This window comes from Saccostrea cucullata, unplaced genomic scaffold, assembly GCF_032062105.1.
Source record: "Saccostrea cucullata isolate Sc308-1 unplaced genomic scaffold, CSIRO_AGI_Scuc_v1 ctg44, whole genome shotgun sequence".
Classification (NCBI taxonomy): domain Eukaryota; kingdom Metazoa; phylum Mollusca; class Bivalvia; order Ostreida; family Ostreidae; genus Saccostrea; species Saccostrea cuccullata.
The window spans coordinates 509,927-528,358 of record NW_026938421.1 but is presented as its reverse complement, the minus strand read 5'-3'; the positions used below and the strand labels follow the sequence as shown (position 1 = coordinate 528,358).

The window sequence follows — 18,432 nt, the reverse complement described above, 5'->3', positions numbered from 1 at the left end:
AGCTAAAAACTAAGATCAGAATCGGATGGTAAAACTTTCCAACAAATGTAAACGTAATAAATGAAGAACTCCATAGGGACTGATCCACATCTAGAAATAATATTAAGACTGAATTACAAATTAGATTATCATAAAGAGTTTTATATGAAACAAATTGATTTCGTTTCTTAAATCAAGAACTACGAGGGACGTTCAATAAATTATGTCATCGTTGCTCGCAAAGAAACAAGAAAACGTTTTTCTATGATTTAGTCTTAATGATAAAACTAAAATATTCTCTTTAAATTAAAAGAAAATATCCGTAATATTTCTATTCAATTTTTAATTGGTTTGAGAACACATTTTTGAGTATGACCCTTCGTGTACTGGAATATGGCAGATCCTATGATTTCCTGTACTTGTTTCTTCTTTCTGAAAGATGTTTTTTTCAAGTTTGGAAAATGAAACAAGGCAAAGGTTGAAAGTTCTGGCCAATATAATTGGTGTGACAAAACATTAACTTACCCATGGAACTCCTTTTCTCTTCATGGCCTATGGGTTTGGACGCTGTCATGAAGAAATTAAATGTAATGAATCCCTCATTCCGGCTCCTTCATCTTATAAACCCTTCACTTTTTTGCAAAATATTTGCTTTCTAGACTCTTCCAGAAATTGAAATTACTCCCCCAATAAGAATTTGAACAACATTAGACCACTAATATTTAAGAAAATAATTTGTGCTCTTGCAATTCTTTATTCTTTTCAGGCCTTTGCTGTTTTGTCAAGTGCATCTCATTGCAAGTTTGTTTTGAGGGTTTTGAAGGAAAATGGATTCAAGTTTCATGATCTGTTTGAATTTCAAACAAACATGAATAAGTACATTTTTTTTTAAATTTTTAAAAATAATTATTTAGATATTCCTACACGCTGTCGTTTTCTCTCATTTTTCAAAATATTGGGTGACCTTTGAGTATTAAACTTTTTTACTATTAAACGATTCTTTAAAACAAGTTGAACTCCCCCAAAATGATGTCTATCAAATTTGCTATCTGTCAAAAAGTCAATCTAACATAATCAGTGATAATTTATTGAGTTTTTGCAAATATACATTGGATTTTGTATGTCCTTGTCGCCAAGGACAGTGCCCAATTTTGAGACCCATTATATCATTTTTGTTCTTTGAAATCCACCTGCTCATGTGTGTATAAAACAGACATTGGTTGCTGTAAATTTCACATATTTCAGTTACTATATCTTTGGGATTCTTAACAAGTTTTACAGAAGCTTTAATGAAGCGTTTAATTTCACTCTAGTTTACCGATTCTTGACTATTCATTTTAAATGCAGTGTCTCGAATAGCCCTTGTTTTCCAGCTTCTCACAATGGAACTATGTGATGAAAAGTGGTCAAATAAACTGTAATCAACTCATTCAATAATTAGAGAAAGTCAAGCTTAATGGCATATGATTTCTATGTTGTATGTCATCGAGCTGATGACATTATTTATTGAACGTCCCTCGTATCAAGATAAAATTAAAAAAATTCCACCCCACAGCAAATTAATCCAGAAAGAAGCCATACCGGTATCCTCGTTCCAAGGACTAAAAATATAAGAAGTCTGAATTCAATTTACCTGTAATTTACCCAATAGTGCAAGCATAGCTGGAAAATCAAAAGACTTGAGAGTTTTTTTTTTTAATGAAGAAACAATTGTCTGTGATATCAAAAATTCAAGATTTGAATTCATCGTCAAGAATTGTATAAAGTGCAGAATTGTCATACGTTTAAATGACAATTGACCTTTGAAAAATTTGGAGATTTCAAATTTTCTAAAAGTTCTTTAGAGTTATTGAGGATCTACTTATGATTTACACCAATTCTTGAATGCCTTTGAATTGTGTGTCTAAAGTAATATTTTTGTAAGGAGTAAAGATAAAGGCTTGTTAGAGCATTTGCTGTACCTAGCAATGTATCTTTGCTTGTAAGAATAGGATTTTTTTTTACCAAGTTTATGAATCCAGTACAGGAAGGGTAGATTAATGTCACCTTGGGTGATTGAATGATAAAAATGTATTACTTTCTTTAGGATTGTTAAACTTTACAACCGTTCTAAGTTCATAATAAAATGGCATTCTTCTAACTAGAATTCTATAGTCAGATTCTAAGGATTTGCTGAAGAATACAAATAAACGTATTCTTTACTCCAGAACAATATTTAATACAAATGTTAATTTAACTAATTTTGGTTTTTGCCTAGAGTTTTTAATGCAGATAGATCCTGAAGACGACAAAGGATTAGGATAAGTTTAAGTAAGTTGTAAAATTTCTGTTTATGAAATTCACTAACGGCTTATGGGCAAACCTGAGCATACCAAACTTTGAAAATACCTATAAATTAATAAACCTATCTATCCGACTAACAAATGTAGGTTTGTTTTGTGCGATAATTTCGAAATAAAAACACTAGAGGCAATGTTAAGATATATATATATGATACATATGAACACAACATTTGTCACGAAGATTGTCAAAAGCCAAGTTAACAATGACATAACTGCTTACATTAAAGTAAAAACTTCTTCCGTCGACTACTAGCATGTCACTGAAGCCAAGAAATACTTCATTAAAAATGTCTAAAGAATGTGGTGCGAGTTAAGGACACTTATAAGAAATAACATTTTTTTTGCTCATATATTAACCGTATTATAAAACTCTTCACAATAAAGAATAGCTTCCAAACAACCAAAATGAATTTGAATTACCATATCTATATTGGATTCCAAAATTTAATAAAAAAAAATCCTTACAAGAAAGATATATAGCGGGTTCCAGTAAATGTTCAACCAAGCCTCTTTCTTTACTTCTCACTAAGATATTAACAGTAGTGAAGGAGAAACCTCAGGAGTACTGTGTAAACATATATTCAATAAGTGGTGTAAGTCAGATGTGGATATTTAAAAATTCCAAGGGACCTTTAGACAATTTGAAATCAAAAGACTGTAACTAAATCAACAGCTTTAAAAATTACGACTTTTCAACTGTATACACTTACTTGTAAAAAGACGTTAGTGGTAATTTAATAACCAAGCTCAAAATTATTATGTTAAAAACATTCTGATTGTACACATAAGTACTCTAAAGTTGACATCAAAGAGATGCTTGAGTTTCTGATTGACAATATCTATGTGGTTTCTGGAGACCATGTCTCCCTATTATCTGTTGGAATTCCCATTCGTCCCGTTATTAGCAGACTTATTTTTGTATTCATATGATGAGGACTTTGTTCAAAATTTTATACATGAAAAGAAGAAAACACTTGCTTGTGCTTTCAACTCGACATTTAGATAATTATATCGACGACGTATTGTCAATTGACAATGGTTATTTTAATTCTTATGTCGCTACGATATCTCCCGGTGAGCTTGAGATAAAGGATACCATAAAGTCTGATAAGTCTGTTTCATATTTTGTTATGTTACTTGAAAAAAGACGTTAATAATAATTTAACAACCAAGCTCTATGATAAACGTGATAACTTTATAACTTTTCTATCGTCAGTTTCCCTTACTTATGCAGCAATATACCTTCATCAACTACACAGAGTTTAAATCTCTCAGTTGATTCGATACGCAAGAGCATGCTCTTCGGATGTTCAAAAACGAGTTAAATTATTATCAAACAAGTTGATGAAACAAGAATATCAGCATTTTTGTTTAAAGTCATCATTTCGTAAGTTCTATGGTCGATACATTGACCTTGTCAGCAAATACAATATAGCATTGAGTCAAATTGCTGACTGACGTTTTTCAAACAAATTAATTGTTAGTCCATTATTTACAAACTGAATTGACGACGGATTTTTCCGTTATTTCTCGATCATGACAAGGAGCACACGGCCGGTGGGCAGGGGATGCTAACTTCTCCATGAAACCTGATCCCACCTATGATGTTTTGGAGGTGCGTTTTTGCTCTATTTTGTATTGTTTTATGGACTTTTGAGCTTGAATAGTGTTCGTTATCTCCAAATATTTCACTCCTTCAATTACCAGATGAGCAGTCATAGAAATGTTACCAATTTTATAGCATAGCTGAAGAATATCGGAAGATTCAGGATTCACAACCAGATTCTAGATTTCTGTTCAATGACATTATCATATAATTAAATTAGTTACTTAAAAGAAAGTTTCTTTGCTAAGCTTTCGGAGATTCAATTACCCATTTGGATACGGTTGTTACAGTACATATACCGTAACTTTAATATTTTTTAATCTACGTTCGCCAAAATATTTAATTAGGTTTACAGCACATTAATTGTACTTTAAGTAAAACCAACAAAGAATAACCCTATAATTCCAAAGTGACCCATAATACAGATTTTCGCAAATTCTTGATTCATCACTCACTTCTTCGCAAATATAAAAAAAAAACTACGGTGAAAATTCAACCATTAAAGTGTTGATGTATGGACAGTCAGATAGAGCGTGGGTTATTTACGTTTGAAAACTAGGTAGTTGTGAACACCATTAATGGCCGATAAAAGCTTGATTCTTGGGCGTGATGGGTCTGCAACTCGGATACAAAAATTGAGTTATAAATATTAAAGAACCGGAAGTGACAACGTCCGGGTTTTTATTTTCTTGATGGCCATCCCCAGTGCGTCGGAACACTTTTCTTCAATATCTGCTTAATACCATCAAAGTTATTAGTGACCATGCAAAAGGGTTCCGATACATTTTTCACCCGATGTTCGCGCCGAGAATATGGCCAGCGATTAAGTAATATTACTGTCCCATCGATTGTGGTGGTATAACGAGGTTTAATGGGTCTTACGGAACCGTTTGATGAAAAGTGTGGCTTTGTTTGGACCGGAATTACCCCTGGCTGAACACTGGGGTCTTCTCTCTGTATTGGTCCTATTCACCTGTAATTAGAACGACAATCGACTCTTCAGGCACAAAGGGTAAAACACTTACCAAATGTTATTCCAATAATATCCTTGTTACTTTCTAGCTGAGAATTATTTTGGAAACAATAATCTGCCCCAAGGATCGTAATTAATACACCTCCCCATGAATTTAGGCTATTATTTATGTATAATCTTCTTATGCTAGGGAAAGAAACCCTTTGTTGAAATATCTCCATAAAAATACCAACAGTTTAAGTGATAAATGTTCATTCATATTTTGTTGCTTTTACAGAATAAAAATTTATCGAAGGGACGTAAATTGATGTTTATTGTTTATGTTTTTGGTGCAATCTGTATCAACTAATCAATATAGGAAGACTATGTTTATTTTAAAAAAAATAGATATGACCAAACTTCCCTGTTGCTGCCAATTGAAGATTTGATTTTCAAATTTTCTTTGGAAATATTTTTTGGCTTAACTTCACCCCTATTATGCTTTATTCAATTTCGTATTTCGTGATACGATCTGCGATTTAGTGTAATGTAATTTCGAAGACAATTTTGAGAACAGAAATGAAATCCAATTGATTTACTATCCATCTAATTTCTTGCTATGTATAAGAACTGAAGTTTTACACTCGTAGGATATCTATTTCTTCAAATTTTGTGACTAAATATAAAGCAATTGAATAATAACATGTAGTAAAATTGTTGTACAAAATTTAAAATCGATCACTGAATATAGAATCCTTAGCCAAGAGTCAATTTAAAGAAACATTGACCTTCATGTTTTATTCATGGTTCAGTATTAGCTGACACAGACCATAACTATTAAATTTACCACTTTTATTTCTTTGCCGTTAATTAGAAGAATGTGCACAGTTTGTATTGGTATATTTCGATACAGTTTGCTACAAGCAATATAATTAATTTTGACATTGTACCATTACTGGTGGTCTTGCATGTACTACATCCGAAAAAAAGATGTAGGAAGCTTGCTTGTGGCAAGTTCATCTTCCGATCGGGTTCGAACAATTCATTATAGAACATTGAATTAGCTATATAAAAATCAGCTTCAGCATACATTTAGAAATTTCATTCAGTTTAGGGGGACGAAGAGGGCGCTTACTCGAGAACTTCTGACGCCATATAACATCTGAAACCTTGATGTTTGCACTGTTTTTTTTACACTGAAACAAGGTCCCATGCAAATAGAATTTGCTTCTATAAATTGCACATACAATCTTTGTTATAACAGACATCTGAGAATAATAAATTCATATAACTATCTAATATATCCATCTTAGATGTTTGAGGAAACACTGTAAAAAATAAGAATAAACGCTGAAGAGACAGTCTTCATCTGATATTAATGCTGTTTGGGTAAAAACGGTTTGGAAATCGGTAAAATTTTTGTATCAATTTTTAATTTGTAGAAGAAACGTCAATGTTAACTGAATCATCAAAGCAACGAAAATTGTTCGTTGCAAGACAAATATAGACTGGAGAAAGCCCATTGGACAAAACAACAAACAACCTCATTTCCTGTCGCCCTATTTTAAAAGCACAATGACATCCAATTATTTCAATTGTCTTAGAATGCATAGAATACTGGTTTTAAGTTGCACGGTTTTACAATATCCAAGGCAAGGTGATTGTCAAATGAATTTAATTAAGTTGTAGAAATGACACGATTCGCACTATCTCACCCAGTCCTCTCTGTTAGTGTTTTCATTATATGGCCAAATAATTGTATGTTTTAGAAAATTGGTAGTTAAAGAGTATTTCTGCGTCATATGGCTGGAATACAATTTCATTGTAGCAACAACAGATTTTCTGTTTTGTTTGTATATTTTTAGCTTTTTTTGTTAGTTGATTTATTTATTTAAGTTTGCTTATTTATAATTTTTCGTAAACTAATATTAAATGACTTTTTTGTGTTTTTCAATATCTCATTTGTATAGAATTTAGCTAATTCTTTACTCAAAATGATTGGTAAAAAGTCAATGTCATATAGATAAAGTGTGGAGATAGCGATAATTTTCAAAGGTAATTAAAATTTAAACGATACAAATTATGAACTAAATATAAAACGGACACCTGAAAATAAAGGTGGGGATCAGCTGCCATAGAGGAGTAAGTATTGGGTCACCCACGCTGTGTGCTCCTTGTCATGTTCGGATTAACAGAATAATACCTAGAAAACACAGTGTCAAAATATCAGAGTAGTGAAATGTTGACAGCCTTTAATTGTTAATGATCTCATGGTTCTCATATGAATATATTGCTCTATTTTATAAAGATTTTCCAGAATACTAGTATTTCTGCTGTTATTTTTTTGAAGTATGCTTTGTATTTCCTATTAATTGCACTTATTGAGCATTATTTTTTTCAGGTACAAAGATCTAAAGAAGCGTAAATTATCCTGCATTTCTGGATCTTAGGTAAGTAACATTTACCTTTACATGCTTTATGGTGTATGCAATATCATTTTTTTTTTATTGTACCATTAAATGGATACTTTTATCAATTTTTGCCGCTTTTTCTATCATCAACAAATCAAGATTGTAACTACACACAATAACTCTTATCAATCCAGTGAAAATAGAATACCAGCCATAGAATTTTTTTTATCAACACCTTTAATCATGTATACAAAATGAATCAAAATAAATTAATAATGATCACAGAGTTCTATATTTTAAACAGTCATAAAAATAATACTTGATAATTGCGACAGTAATTTAATAAATCATTGATTATTTTAACATTAAGTTAAAACTGAAAAAATAAACATCTTTACACACATCGTACTAAAAATAGATAACCCCGTTTTGTTTGCTTGTACAGTTTTCGGAATGTTAGAACCGTTTGTTTGCTTGCAAAGAGTTGAGATATTTTTGGTTTATCATTAAAGTTTTCTTTAAATTTAGTTTAGATTTCTTCCTAAACGAAGCATGGGCATTCCTCGCTTATTTTGATTTGTCTGTGAATCTTGCTGTGATGCAGAATCTTCCTGAAAATTTGTGCGTTTTCCAAGCCTTAACATTGGCATGCCTCGTTTTGATTCATCACCTTGAAGCCTTTTGCCTAAACGAAGCATGGGCATACCGCGACCAAGTCGTAACATGGGCATTCCTCGTTTATCAGTAAATACTTCAGAATCGGTTAAATAATATCCATCAAACTTTGACGGAAGCAAGCGACCAATGCGGGGCTGTGGTATGGTTCTTTCTTGACTATCTTTTTCTGCGCTATCGTCCTGTTTCAGCGATCTCCTGAAACGTCCTGGACGACCAGCGGGGCGAATAATCCTGACACCGTTAGTATCCATAAACATACTCTTTAACAAGTCATTGAGTTCCAGTTGCTGCTGCAGATCTTTGCCATATCTTGGCAGAGGAACCTGTCTTCGTCCGTCCACTAATTCTGTTTCCTCGGGGTACATAAAGTCCTCTTCGTCTGAGTCACTCAGTCCATTAGAACGACCTAATCTAAGCATCGGCATCCCCCGCTTCCCCAATCGTAACATTTGAAGTCCGCGCCCAAGTCTGAGCATGCTCAGTCCACCTCGCCTCACTCTGGCGTGTGTTTCATCCACTGAATCTGTGGAACCTGCAAGTAATGAAAATAAAGAACTGACACACACTGCTATGATTGTACATGTTTTCTACACCACGATATACTAAACTTTTGTTTTAATTTTGAATTTGCTCTTTCATGCTACAGTAGATGGACATCTTTTTACATTGTTTGTCATATTGAAACGGGCAAAAATATATATATTTTTAAATTTCCGTTATTTCATGTGAAATTTTTATGTCCATCAGTTTGGGTAACTACAATTATTCCTATAATTAGGGAACTTAATATCAGCTTTATTCCTTCTTCATAAAAGAACACGAATGTAAACAATGCGATCCGTCAAAATCCACAATAATCCTAGTTGTTGAGCAAATAGTCTTTGATGGCTATTAGCCTTGTGTGTTTTCGCTAGAAAAAGTTAGAGCCGAGTTCACTGGCATCGTTACTTATAAAATCATCTGATATAACCAAACAAATTACTGAAACCCAACGTTCTTTGTAATTATCAATAATAAATCTATGGTATAAATTAACGTAAGATCGATAATACGATTTGTAGTAATACTTTCGTGCCAAATATAGAGATTGTCAGATTATTGTATCTCTTAGTGTAACACTGTTCCTCCTAAACTGTCTGTCGCCTTGTTACAGATAAAAACACACACAAATAAAAACAACATTATTACTCACTTCTTTTATGATACATTACCATTTTCTCGATTTTAGATTCTCCCTGCTGCAAAGCATTTTAAATACATGTACCTAGTTGATTAGTTTAATTTGAGAATTCTGATTTAGATTTTTTTACCTAATTAGTAAAGTTAAGTACAGTATGCAAACTAATATTAAATCAATTTGATAATTCTTATTTATAAAATTTTACTTAATTTTAATTAGAAATGTTAAGTTTTCAAATTCAAATAAAAGCTATATGGCGTTTTATATAGAAATTAATTTTTTTTCAATTTTGAAGTAAAATGCAGCTTATTTTGTTTAGTTAAATTCTCTGAATTTATAAAGCTATTTAAGTGCAATGGTTCTTCTAACACAAAGAGGTACCATGGATATTTCTGTTTGAATAATTTTTCTAATATTGTCATGTCTGTTGCTTAATTAGGAATAAATCTAAATCTATTAATTAATGTGAAATTTAAAGTTTATGTTATTTAACCCGATGCTGGTAAACACCATCAAGGATGTCTTCTATGACAAAGTGCACAATATCAAGTGACTGATTATTCGTATTCCATACTGTTTGTGGAGTTTTATCTAATGATCAGTAATAATCTGAGAAAATATCTCTTAACTGAAATCTTCATTATTTTTCCATGTTTCTTAATTACTTGGACGAAATTAAACAATTGCTAATGTGTATTCTATCTTATAAGAACACCAGATCGTTTTGGCTGGGATTGCTCTATCTTGATGAGAACGTCTATTGATGTAAAGAGGAAATTAGGCAGAAAGATGGCGGGGGTTCGAATCGAATACCATCGTATGGTATGGTCGCTCATGACTATGATGAGATTATAAAGACAATTTTCTATACAATACGTTAAACTATTAATCCTTTATTTGCCAGTCACGCCGGGCAGGGATTTTGATGTGACAGAGATAAAAAGAACTGTCTATAAGTCATTCACATGCTTTCAAGATACATAATATTATTGTTCATTCACCTTTGTAAACTAAAGGTTAAATGCTTTGAAATCTAAATCGCAATTACCAAAATAAGAAAAAATATTGTCATAACCTACACAAGTCTAATTAGAGTTTAAGGTGTCAAAGTTTGTTATGGTTAAGAAGATAGTTCTTTCACTTCATGTATGAAAAGCTTTAAAAATGACTTTCATTTCCATCTTTCAGAATTTGAAAAATCAAAGCGAAAAATTGGAACATTACAGGAGGCATTATCAGAAATAACTTGTTTAAGTGTTTTTCTTGCAGGCGAAATTGATCATAAATTGCACAATTTCTTGGATGGTGGAGGCCTATGTAAATAATTACAGGTGAGATCTAACCCCGGCCTTCCCACACCTTTATTCGTTTAGTTTATGAATTTCTTTATTAGAGAGACCAACATTAATTGACTGAGACCCCGGATTATAATGGCATTTTCTCCCCATAAAATTAATCATTGAATCTGGTTTAAGGTCTTTTTTTATTCCTTAACGGCTCCTTAATTGAAAATTCTTGTTTTTATTTCCTGGTTAAGTTAACATTGTTACAAAATGATTGTACTTTTAGTATGCTCATGGAAATACTAGTAATTCATACAATGAAAAACCCAAATTATAGTTTCCTCCATAGAACTATGTGACTATGCATAGGAAGTCGTCGGATTCGAAAAGCAAACATGTATAGTGATTTCGATATTAAAATCCTTTTGGCATCCGCTGTGCATCCTATACAATTTGACATTCCTCCGAATACGAAGAAATTAGTTTCAAATAAAATAATCATACCTAACATTTAACATTTCATGAACTTGTAACAAATTTATCGATGGCGGGAATTATTCAGTGGCCACTAATAAAACAGACAATTCATTCTCATTATGCCTAATGCAGGACTGAGAAAAACGGTCTTATTATAGCCTCGGCAATGCTTGGTCACGCAATGTTGGCGAAAGGAAAGTGGAAGATGTCAAAGCTGAAATGTGTAATGCGGTGACGGAACGGCTCCAAATCGTCAATTAGCACATTAACGTCAATTAAAGTCAATAAAATGGCTGTCGTGTGAACTTGCTCGGGAAATGAAGAAAACGCAATAAAACTTTCTTATGTCACAGTTGCTATCAGGCGGGCAACGTCGACCATTCAGTTCTCCAAAATGGCGGAACCAGTTTCCGGTGTGATGATAATAGATAACTAATAAGCTGCTTTAAATCAATGGTCAGTCTTTTTATGACGTCAGTGTATCATTCTCATGACAAATAGCAATATCTTGTTTGTCGGCATAATATAATTTATATTAGTTTCTAAGCAAATGATTTACTTTTGATTTTTTTTCAGTTTATGAGATCGTGTTTGAATAGTTTTCGGTAGCATTGTCGATTCATATGCAGAATAGCAAAGAGACACCCCTCCCTTCCTCGACAAAAAATATTTTGATAAAGAGAATTAGTGCTTTTACTGAAGAAACTCCCCCTGGCAAACTTTTAAATTCATTTTTGGTCTGATAATATTAAGCAGAAATAAATTAAACAATATAGAAGCAGGATTCCTGACACTTTACAGCGGCTTCCGGTGTGTCTTTATAATATATAGTATTAAGGATTTCAAACCCAGCCACCCACAAAACGAAATGAAAATTAAGCTCGAAATGAAAAAAAAAAATGAAATGAGATGTTTTGTGAGATGGTTATAGCCCAAGTAATTAAAACTAGGCAAGTGACAGATCAAAAGTTAGAAGAATAATGATCCACAATTAAGCGCCTTTCGATTTCCGCTTTAATCGACAAAGATGAGGAAAATAAATAACGTATGGCGACAGAGGGCTGTTGCTATATCCTTACCTACCCCCTCTAAATATAGGCCATAGCGGTCAAAATCCTTTCGGGTGTGTGATTTGAAATCAACAAAGTAACTTAAAATAATTCATTGACCAACTTTTATTTTATTTTCGTTAGAGTCTTTGATGTCATTTTCTATTCCTTGCACATTTTTGTTAAGTGTAAAACACAAGCACAGGTATGTTTCTTGAAATGATTATTTATTATATTTACGTTTTTACCTCGCCTTTTGTCAACAAATAAGATGGTTCTTAGGTACAACAGCAAAAAACTTTGCAAGCGTTGGCCAGAGTGACAGAAAAATGAGAAAATAATCAGTGATAATGAAAAATCTATCTGATATTCCATTAGCATTGATAAACTCTCACAGTAGATTACTATTTGTATAATTCTTGAAGCAGAAAAGAGATTATTGCGCGGGTAAAATTTCATAAGTGGATTTCAAACATAATCTTCGATCAGTTGAAATTTCCCAAAGAGGAAAATAAATACTATGAAGAAATTCTTTCCTGGTTATGAAGACATGTTTTTATATGGTTTACCTTTTCTTTTATGACTCAAAGTCACGCAATAGGTGATATATCGAATTTTTCTTTTTCATTTCTTCAATTTTTTTTGTAAAGACACGTTTTTCATGTATATTTTTATCTATTTATTATGTTTAAGCTTTAAATATATTTTTTGGTTTAAGACATAATGAAAACTCATGAAGCATGCATAAAAAATAATCGACCTCATAGTAGGAAAGAATGGCATCGTTCGGTGGCTGTGGTATCAATCAGACGAAAAATGAAAGCAATCTTTAAAATGTTAATATTGAATTACACTGAGATTTAAATATGTAAATCTTAATATTTTCAAATCATTATTTTAGCTAGGTTTTACAATTGAGCAACAGTGAGAATGTTGATTCCTAATTGACCTTGTTTATGGCTATCAAACTTCAATTGACACAAAATGGTTAAACCAATCATTAACAGTTTATCTGATAGAATTTTGACAGTAAGTGTTCAAATTAGCGGTATTTTTGTAGAAAGCTGCCATTTTCCCAGTGATTCGGGAACTATTTTATGACGCAACCGGAAGCGAGCGCAAATAACTTCCCATCTTTTGGTATCGATATCGCGATTAGCGCAGTCTTTGAAAAAGTTTTAGATGAAAAGAACACCAGACTGGCACTTTCACTATTATTTTTAATTGTTGCACTGTCACACACCATTTCCAGAAAAAATAATTCATTATACCATTTTCTTTGGCGTGTTTTCTTGCTTGTTCATTACGATCTCAAGTAATTCAATATATTTTGTTTGATATTTTCTGTACTTTAATGCACAAAGAATTTGGTTTTCTTTTTCTCCCAATAATTATGAACATTATCAATATTATGTCGAATTAAAGATGGGGCAGAGATATGTTTTTTGAAATATATTTTGATACATATTGTACGTAATGTCTCACTTTCTTGTTTTGAAAACGTTATTTTGAGGTCCATTTTTCTTCAACCTCGTCGCCAAATAATAATAATTGTTATAGCAGAAAGAACAGTTAACAAAAACAATGATGCTCATTGCCCTTTTAAGTATAGATCTAGAGATTGCAATTATCACAGCATCAAAGAGGTAGAAACTCAAAGATAGCAATGAGTGAACAAAGCTTATAATTTCTATTACACAAAGAAAAGGATTCTATTCAACCAACAGCACAAAATTACATACTTCACAGGACTGATATTGACAAGAGACTTAATATGATGAGAGAGGCTTCGACTAAGCCTGTATCATCGTGTCCTGACAGAGGTCGAACTTCAAAGAAGCCAGGCGCTTTGATTCTAAACAAATCTTTCTGAACATTTGAAGAGTCTCTCATGACTGTGCTTCTGAGAAAGTTCCTTCACATACAGAGCCGCTGATTCTGCTTTGCAAAAGTACTTTCAAATGACAGTTCTTGTTGTCCTTTCTTCATTACTTCTTAGCATGTTACATGCCTTTTAAAAAGGGGTGACTAAGAAGCAGTCCTTGGAGGAAAAAAACTTTTAAATTGCATGCGTTTATTAATAAGGCAACTCTTTAACTTCGAGAGGATATGTGTGTTTGTTAGCAAAAGCCTACCAAAAATATAAAAAGAAACAGAAACTTAAACTTGTCATGATATATAAAATTCCAGTAATAAATTTCCATACAATTTGCATAATGCTAGCTTATTTATCCGATATTTCAGACTTTTTCATTTATTTTGATACTGAATTAATTGGATTATCGATATACAACATACCTGGATACGTTTATTGCGCGACTTATACAAGTACTCCTTATTTCTCATCAGCATTTAGAGTATAAATATTTTCTTACAATCACAGAGATACGATGCAGACGTATAGCATGCTAAATATTTTATGAAAAATTCAGTATATTGATTTGCTTGTTATTTCAAAGTTTCCGAAAACAAAACTCGAAAAATCAATAAGGAAAAATTAAAAGAAAATGAAAAATAAGCCGAGAGCAACTGAAAATTTCATGGTACATGCATTTACAACAGATATGTCTTTTTTAATGAAATATCTGGAGATAACGAACAGTATGCAAGCTCGAAAGTCCACAAAACAATACGAAATAGGAGCGGAGCAAACACGGACCTCCAATTGCAGTTCACAGGAGGGATCAGATGCCATGGTGGAGAGAGCATCACCTGCCGACTGGTCACACCCGCCGTGTGCTCATTGTCATGATCTTGAAATAACGGGAAAATCCGTCATCAATTCAGTGTGTAAATAATGGACTAACAATTAATATGAAAAACGTCAGTAATTTGACTCAATGATAAATTGTGTTTGCTGACAAGGTCATTGTATCGACCATTGAACTTACGAAATGATGACTTCAAACGAGACTGCTGGTAGTCTTGTTAAATCAACTTGTTTGTCAATAATTTACCTCGTTTTAGGAATTGTACATACGTAGAGCATGCTCTTTCGTATCGAATCAACTCCAAAAATACATTTTATGTGTCGTCAATTATCGTCCGCAATCAAATAATGGATGGAGGAGGCAGAGGTCAAGCAATGGAGATACAACGTTCACATACTGTTTTCTTTAATGTGCTGAATATAACAAAAGTGTGCAATTTTCAGTTGAAAAACACACTTTCTTGATATTCATCATCACGGGGTTTCTATCTAGTTTTCAGTTCTCGCTTTGTTGCTCCGAGGATAGTAAATTGCAACTAATGATACTCATCAACCTTCAAACAACATTTTATAAATGAGCTGTACAGAATATTAGTGTGTACAATTAAGCAATACAAAAGAAATACTATAGGCATTCATATGTGGAAAGCATAAAAAGGGATGAAAATTTCATTTTAACGAGAAAAAGGACGAGAAAATGATTTTAAAAATAATAGATGCTTTTGGTAGAAAATTAAAGAGAGTGTATTAAATGATGCTGTCACTTTATTTTTTAAAAGATGTAGAAATCGTGATTATTTGAGGCTTTGTTCAATCAGGCAGAGATTCATGTAAATAGAGACGAAACCACAATTTAGATATAAATTACACGCACTTCTACAGAATGGTTGATGCATGTAACGGCAGTTATCGAATTCAGAGGTCGCGTTCAAATCAATTTCATATTTGTAAATATTATCAAATTTCTATTATAATTGCGTAGCGCAAACAAGGATGAACATGGATTTTCATTTGGACAGTTAATTTTCCATAGATTTTGTTAATTTCCATAAATAATCCCCGTCCTTTCGTTTTAATTAGACATGTGTTTACTCTTTTTGTCATACTTAGAGTTTGAAATGAAAACTGAGCTCGTGAGAATACCTCTATTAAAACAATTTATATCAAAGCATTCAATGATCTTTTCCTACAGGTGTCACATTTCAAAGTGTTAAACTGTTACAAAATTTTAGTACTTCATTGTTTAGAAATAAAGTAATTTAGAACATTAATTAAGAACATTAAATTAGGTCGGGGTGATCTTCCACAGCAAAGGATTTTTATACATTTCTACTAACAGTTTTATTTTATTTTTCAATGAATTGAAAACAACCCCCGAATAGAATAAATTGCTGGATTCTTGGAGAATTTTAAAGTGCGGCGCTAATGTTTTATTTTCCAGTACTTTCAGAACAAAACCACAACCAAAGTCAGAAAATACTTAGAAAACTTATCAGTCGACGATAACTAAATGACAGAATATTTTTGCACGAGTTGCCAAAATAGAATTAATTTTCTGGAGAAATACAAACCATATATCAAAATAGTATTGTGTGAATCTTCAGACCATGTCATTCAAATGGAAATTCATCATGGAACACAACTGAATAAAAATTTACACATTCTGTTCAAAGAAATTGATTAAGAATTCATGACCATGGTCTTCTACATCAATATCTTTCCTAGAAAGATAAAGAAGATGTCAGTTTTGGTTCGTTTTTCCCGATTTTTGTAGTAACGAAGATTTTGAGAAATTGGTAAAAAATAAGAATGCTTGGAATCGCAATCAGATATTATAGACAGGCATGGTGGTCGCTGATTCCATCAAACTTGAGGTAATTAGTGGGATTCGAAATTTATCCTCTGTAACGGATTTGTTCTTTTGATAAACTAGTTAAAATAGATATAAAATGCCCTAAACGCATAACGTGACATTGATTTGTATTTCAAACGCGAGAAATCGGTTTCAGTCATTTTCTTCTCTCTTTAAAAATAATGACAGAACCAGTTTGTGACAGCAGCCACAAATTGCATGTACAATTTATAAAAATAAAGTTTATCTTTCAAAAATGTGAAAGTGATGAATTTAACTGTTAGCAGAGCAAGGTATTTTTGCATGAATTTCCTATATACTTAGTAGATATCAGTATTAATCCACATCACAAAAATATACCATATTGGAAGTTTGGTAATACAAATTAAATTTTACGAACTTTCTTTTAAATAGGAAAGTGAAATAAAACTTAAAGGTCATTTTTTGTAAAAAAAAAAAAACCCCAAAAAAAAACAAAAAACAAAAAACAAACAAACAAAACAAAAAACAAAACAAAAAACATTGGATTAGCTTCTTTATGAATCTTTTAAGATGATTTAAAATCAGTAACATCGAAACTATTTTACAAAAATGTTTTATTCCACCTTGATTAACCAAATGATGAAGAATAATACACTTAAATATATTGATTTGAATCAGCTTTAAATTATCAGATTATTTCCTTCTCATTATTGCATCCATTAATTGTTAAGAAGAAACGTATAAATGTACTCACCCCATACCATCTGTAGGAACTGAAGAAGTAAAATTAAATGTACAGAATATTTCATATCTAATGCTGAATGTAGAAAACTAAAACTGTCCCAAGCAAATAAAGGTTTCCAAAATTCTTTGAAGTATTTTTTTTTTCGTCCAAAAAAGCAGATAATGTCAGAAAAGAAAGTGGTCTTATTCTTGTAAAGGGGTTGTCTTCTTACGAGAGTAAATCAAGTTTGATGCCAATTTATAACGAGTTATAATGTGTATATGGTAGAGACTGTGACGTCATGATAAGAATCAATTGATTCATTGACTAAACGATATTTTATCAGAATCACCGCTTACCTCCTTAGCTCCGCCTATTGCGCGCGGATGATCAATTGACATCCTTGTTCCTTAAACTGCTATCCTCTATGCTGATATTCCAAACAGACTTTGTGGAAGATCAGCTTTTGAGGAATTAGTTTTTAATATGAATTTAAGCTCATGTAATAATTTGGATCGATCTTGACCCATAGATGCCATAGTCTATTTTTGTATTAAAAAAACTACCAGGGCGGAGGCACTAGTAAATTGTTTGATTTTGCAAATCCGCAGTAGCACCCCGAGGAGTATTCATAGTATACTGTTGTGGGCGATATAATTGTTCAGCATATAAAATTCAATTTATAGAATCAAGTGTACTTCTAGAGTCATATTTTATATCGAAACACGTCGATACGTGAGAAAAGAAACATATGAGTTTTAATAATTTTCCCCGGAAACAACCTAAAAAATGTCAAATACAGGAACATTAACACTCCAAAGAAATGTCAGAGAATAAAAAATGAAATGGAAGACATTGAAATATCATGAGGTAATCTTAAAAAATCCATAATTTGTAGAAATGAACCTTACTGCACTTTTTGATAAAATAGAACACGTCAAAACATCTTTTAATTTATTGCTAATTTCCTTGCCACATTTAATCCAGAAAACGATCCTGAATTGATTTTTAACTTTTTTTTTCGAATGTCAGAATGATAAGGAAGGGATATTGTCGTTGTAGTTTCTACATTAAACACCTCAGATCGTGTGATATAATTATCTGGGTATAAATTCGTCTTCCAAGGAGCTGAGGGAATGGAGCGGGGAGAATAAATTGTTGCGCATATAGGTTCTACAAATAACATCAAATGAATTTACGACAGAAA

General features: G+C 32.2%; 1 protein-coding gene across 1 annotated transcript; it reads right to left on the bottom strand.

The window, feature by feature from the left end:
- Positions 1–7,613: 7,613 nt before the first annotated feature.
- Positions 7,614–17,465, bottom strand: LOC134250160 (myomodulin neuropeptides 2-like). Its single transcript, XM_062732512.1, has 2 exons — positions 17,256–17,465; positions 7,614–8,500 (listed from the first exon to the last, which is right to left on the bottom strand). The coding sequence occupies exons 1-2, from the start codon at positions 17,308–17,310 to the stop codon at positions 7,815–7,817; spliced, it is 741 nt and encodes a 246-aa protein (XP_062588496.1). The 5' UTR covers positions 17,311–17,465; the 3' UTR covers positions 7,614–7,814.
- Between the last annotated feature and the right edge of the window lie 967 nt (positions 17,466–18,432).

Coding starts and splice junctions, on each gene's coding strand:
- LOC134250160 (XM_062732512.1), bottom strand. CDS start 17,310: ATGAAATATTCTGTACATTTAATTTTACTTCTTCAGTTCCTACAGATG. Junction 8,501..17,255: donor GTTCCTACAGATGGTATGGG/GTGAGTACATTT, acceptor CATTACTTGCAG/GTTCCACAGATTCAGTGGAT.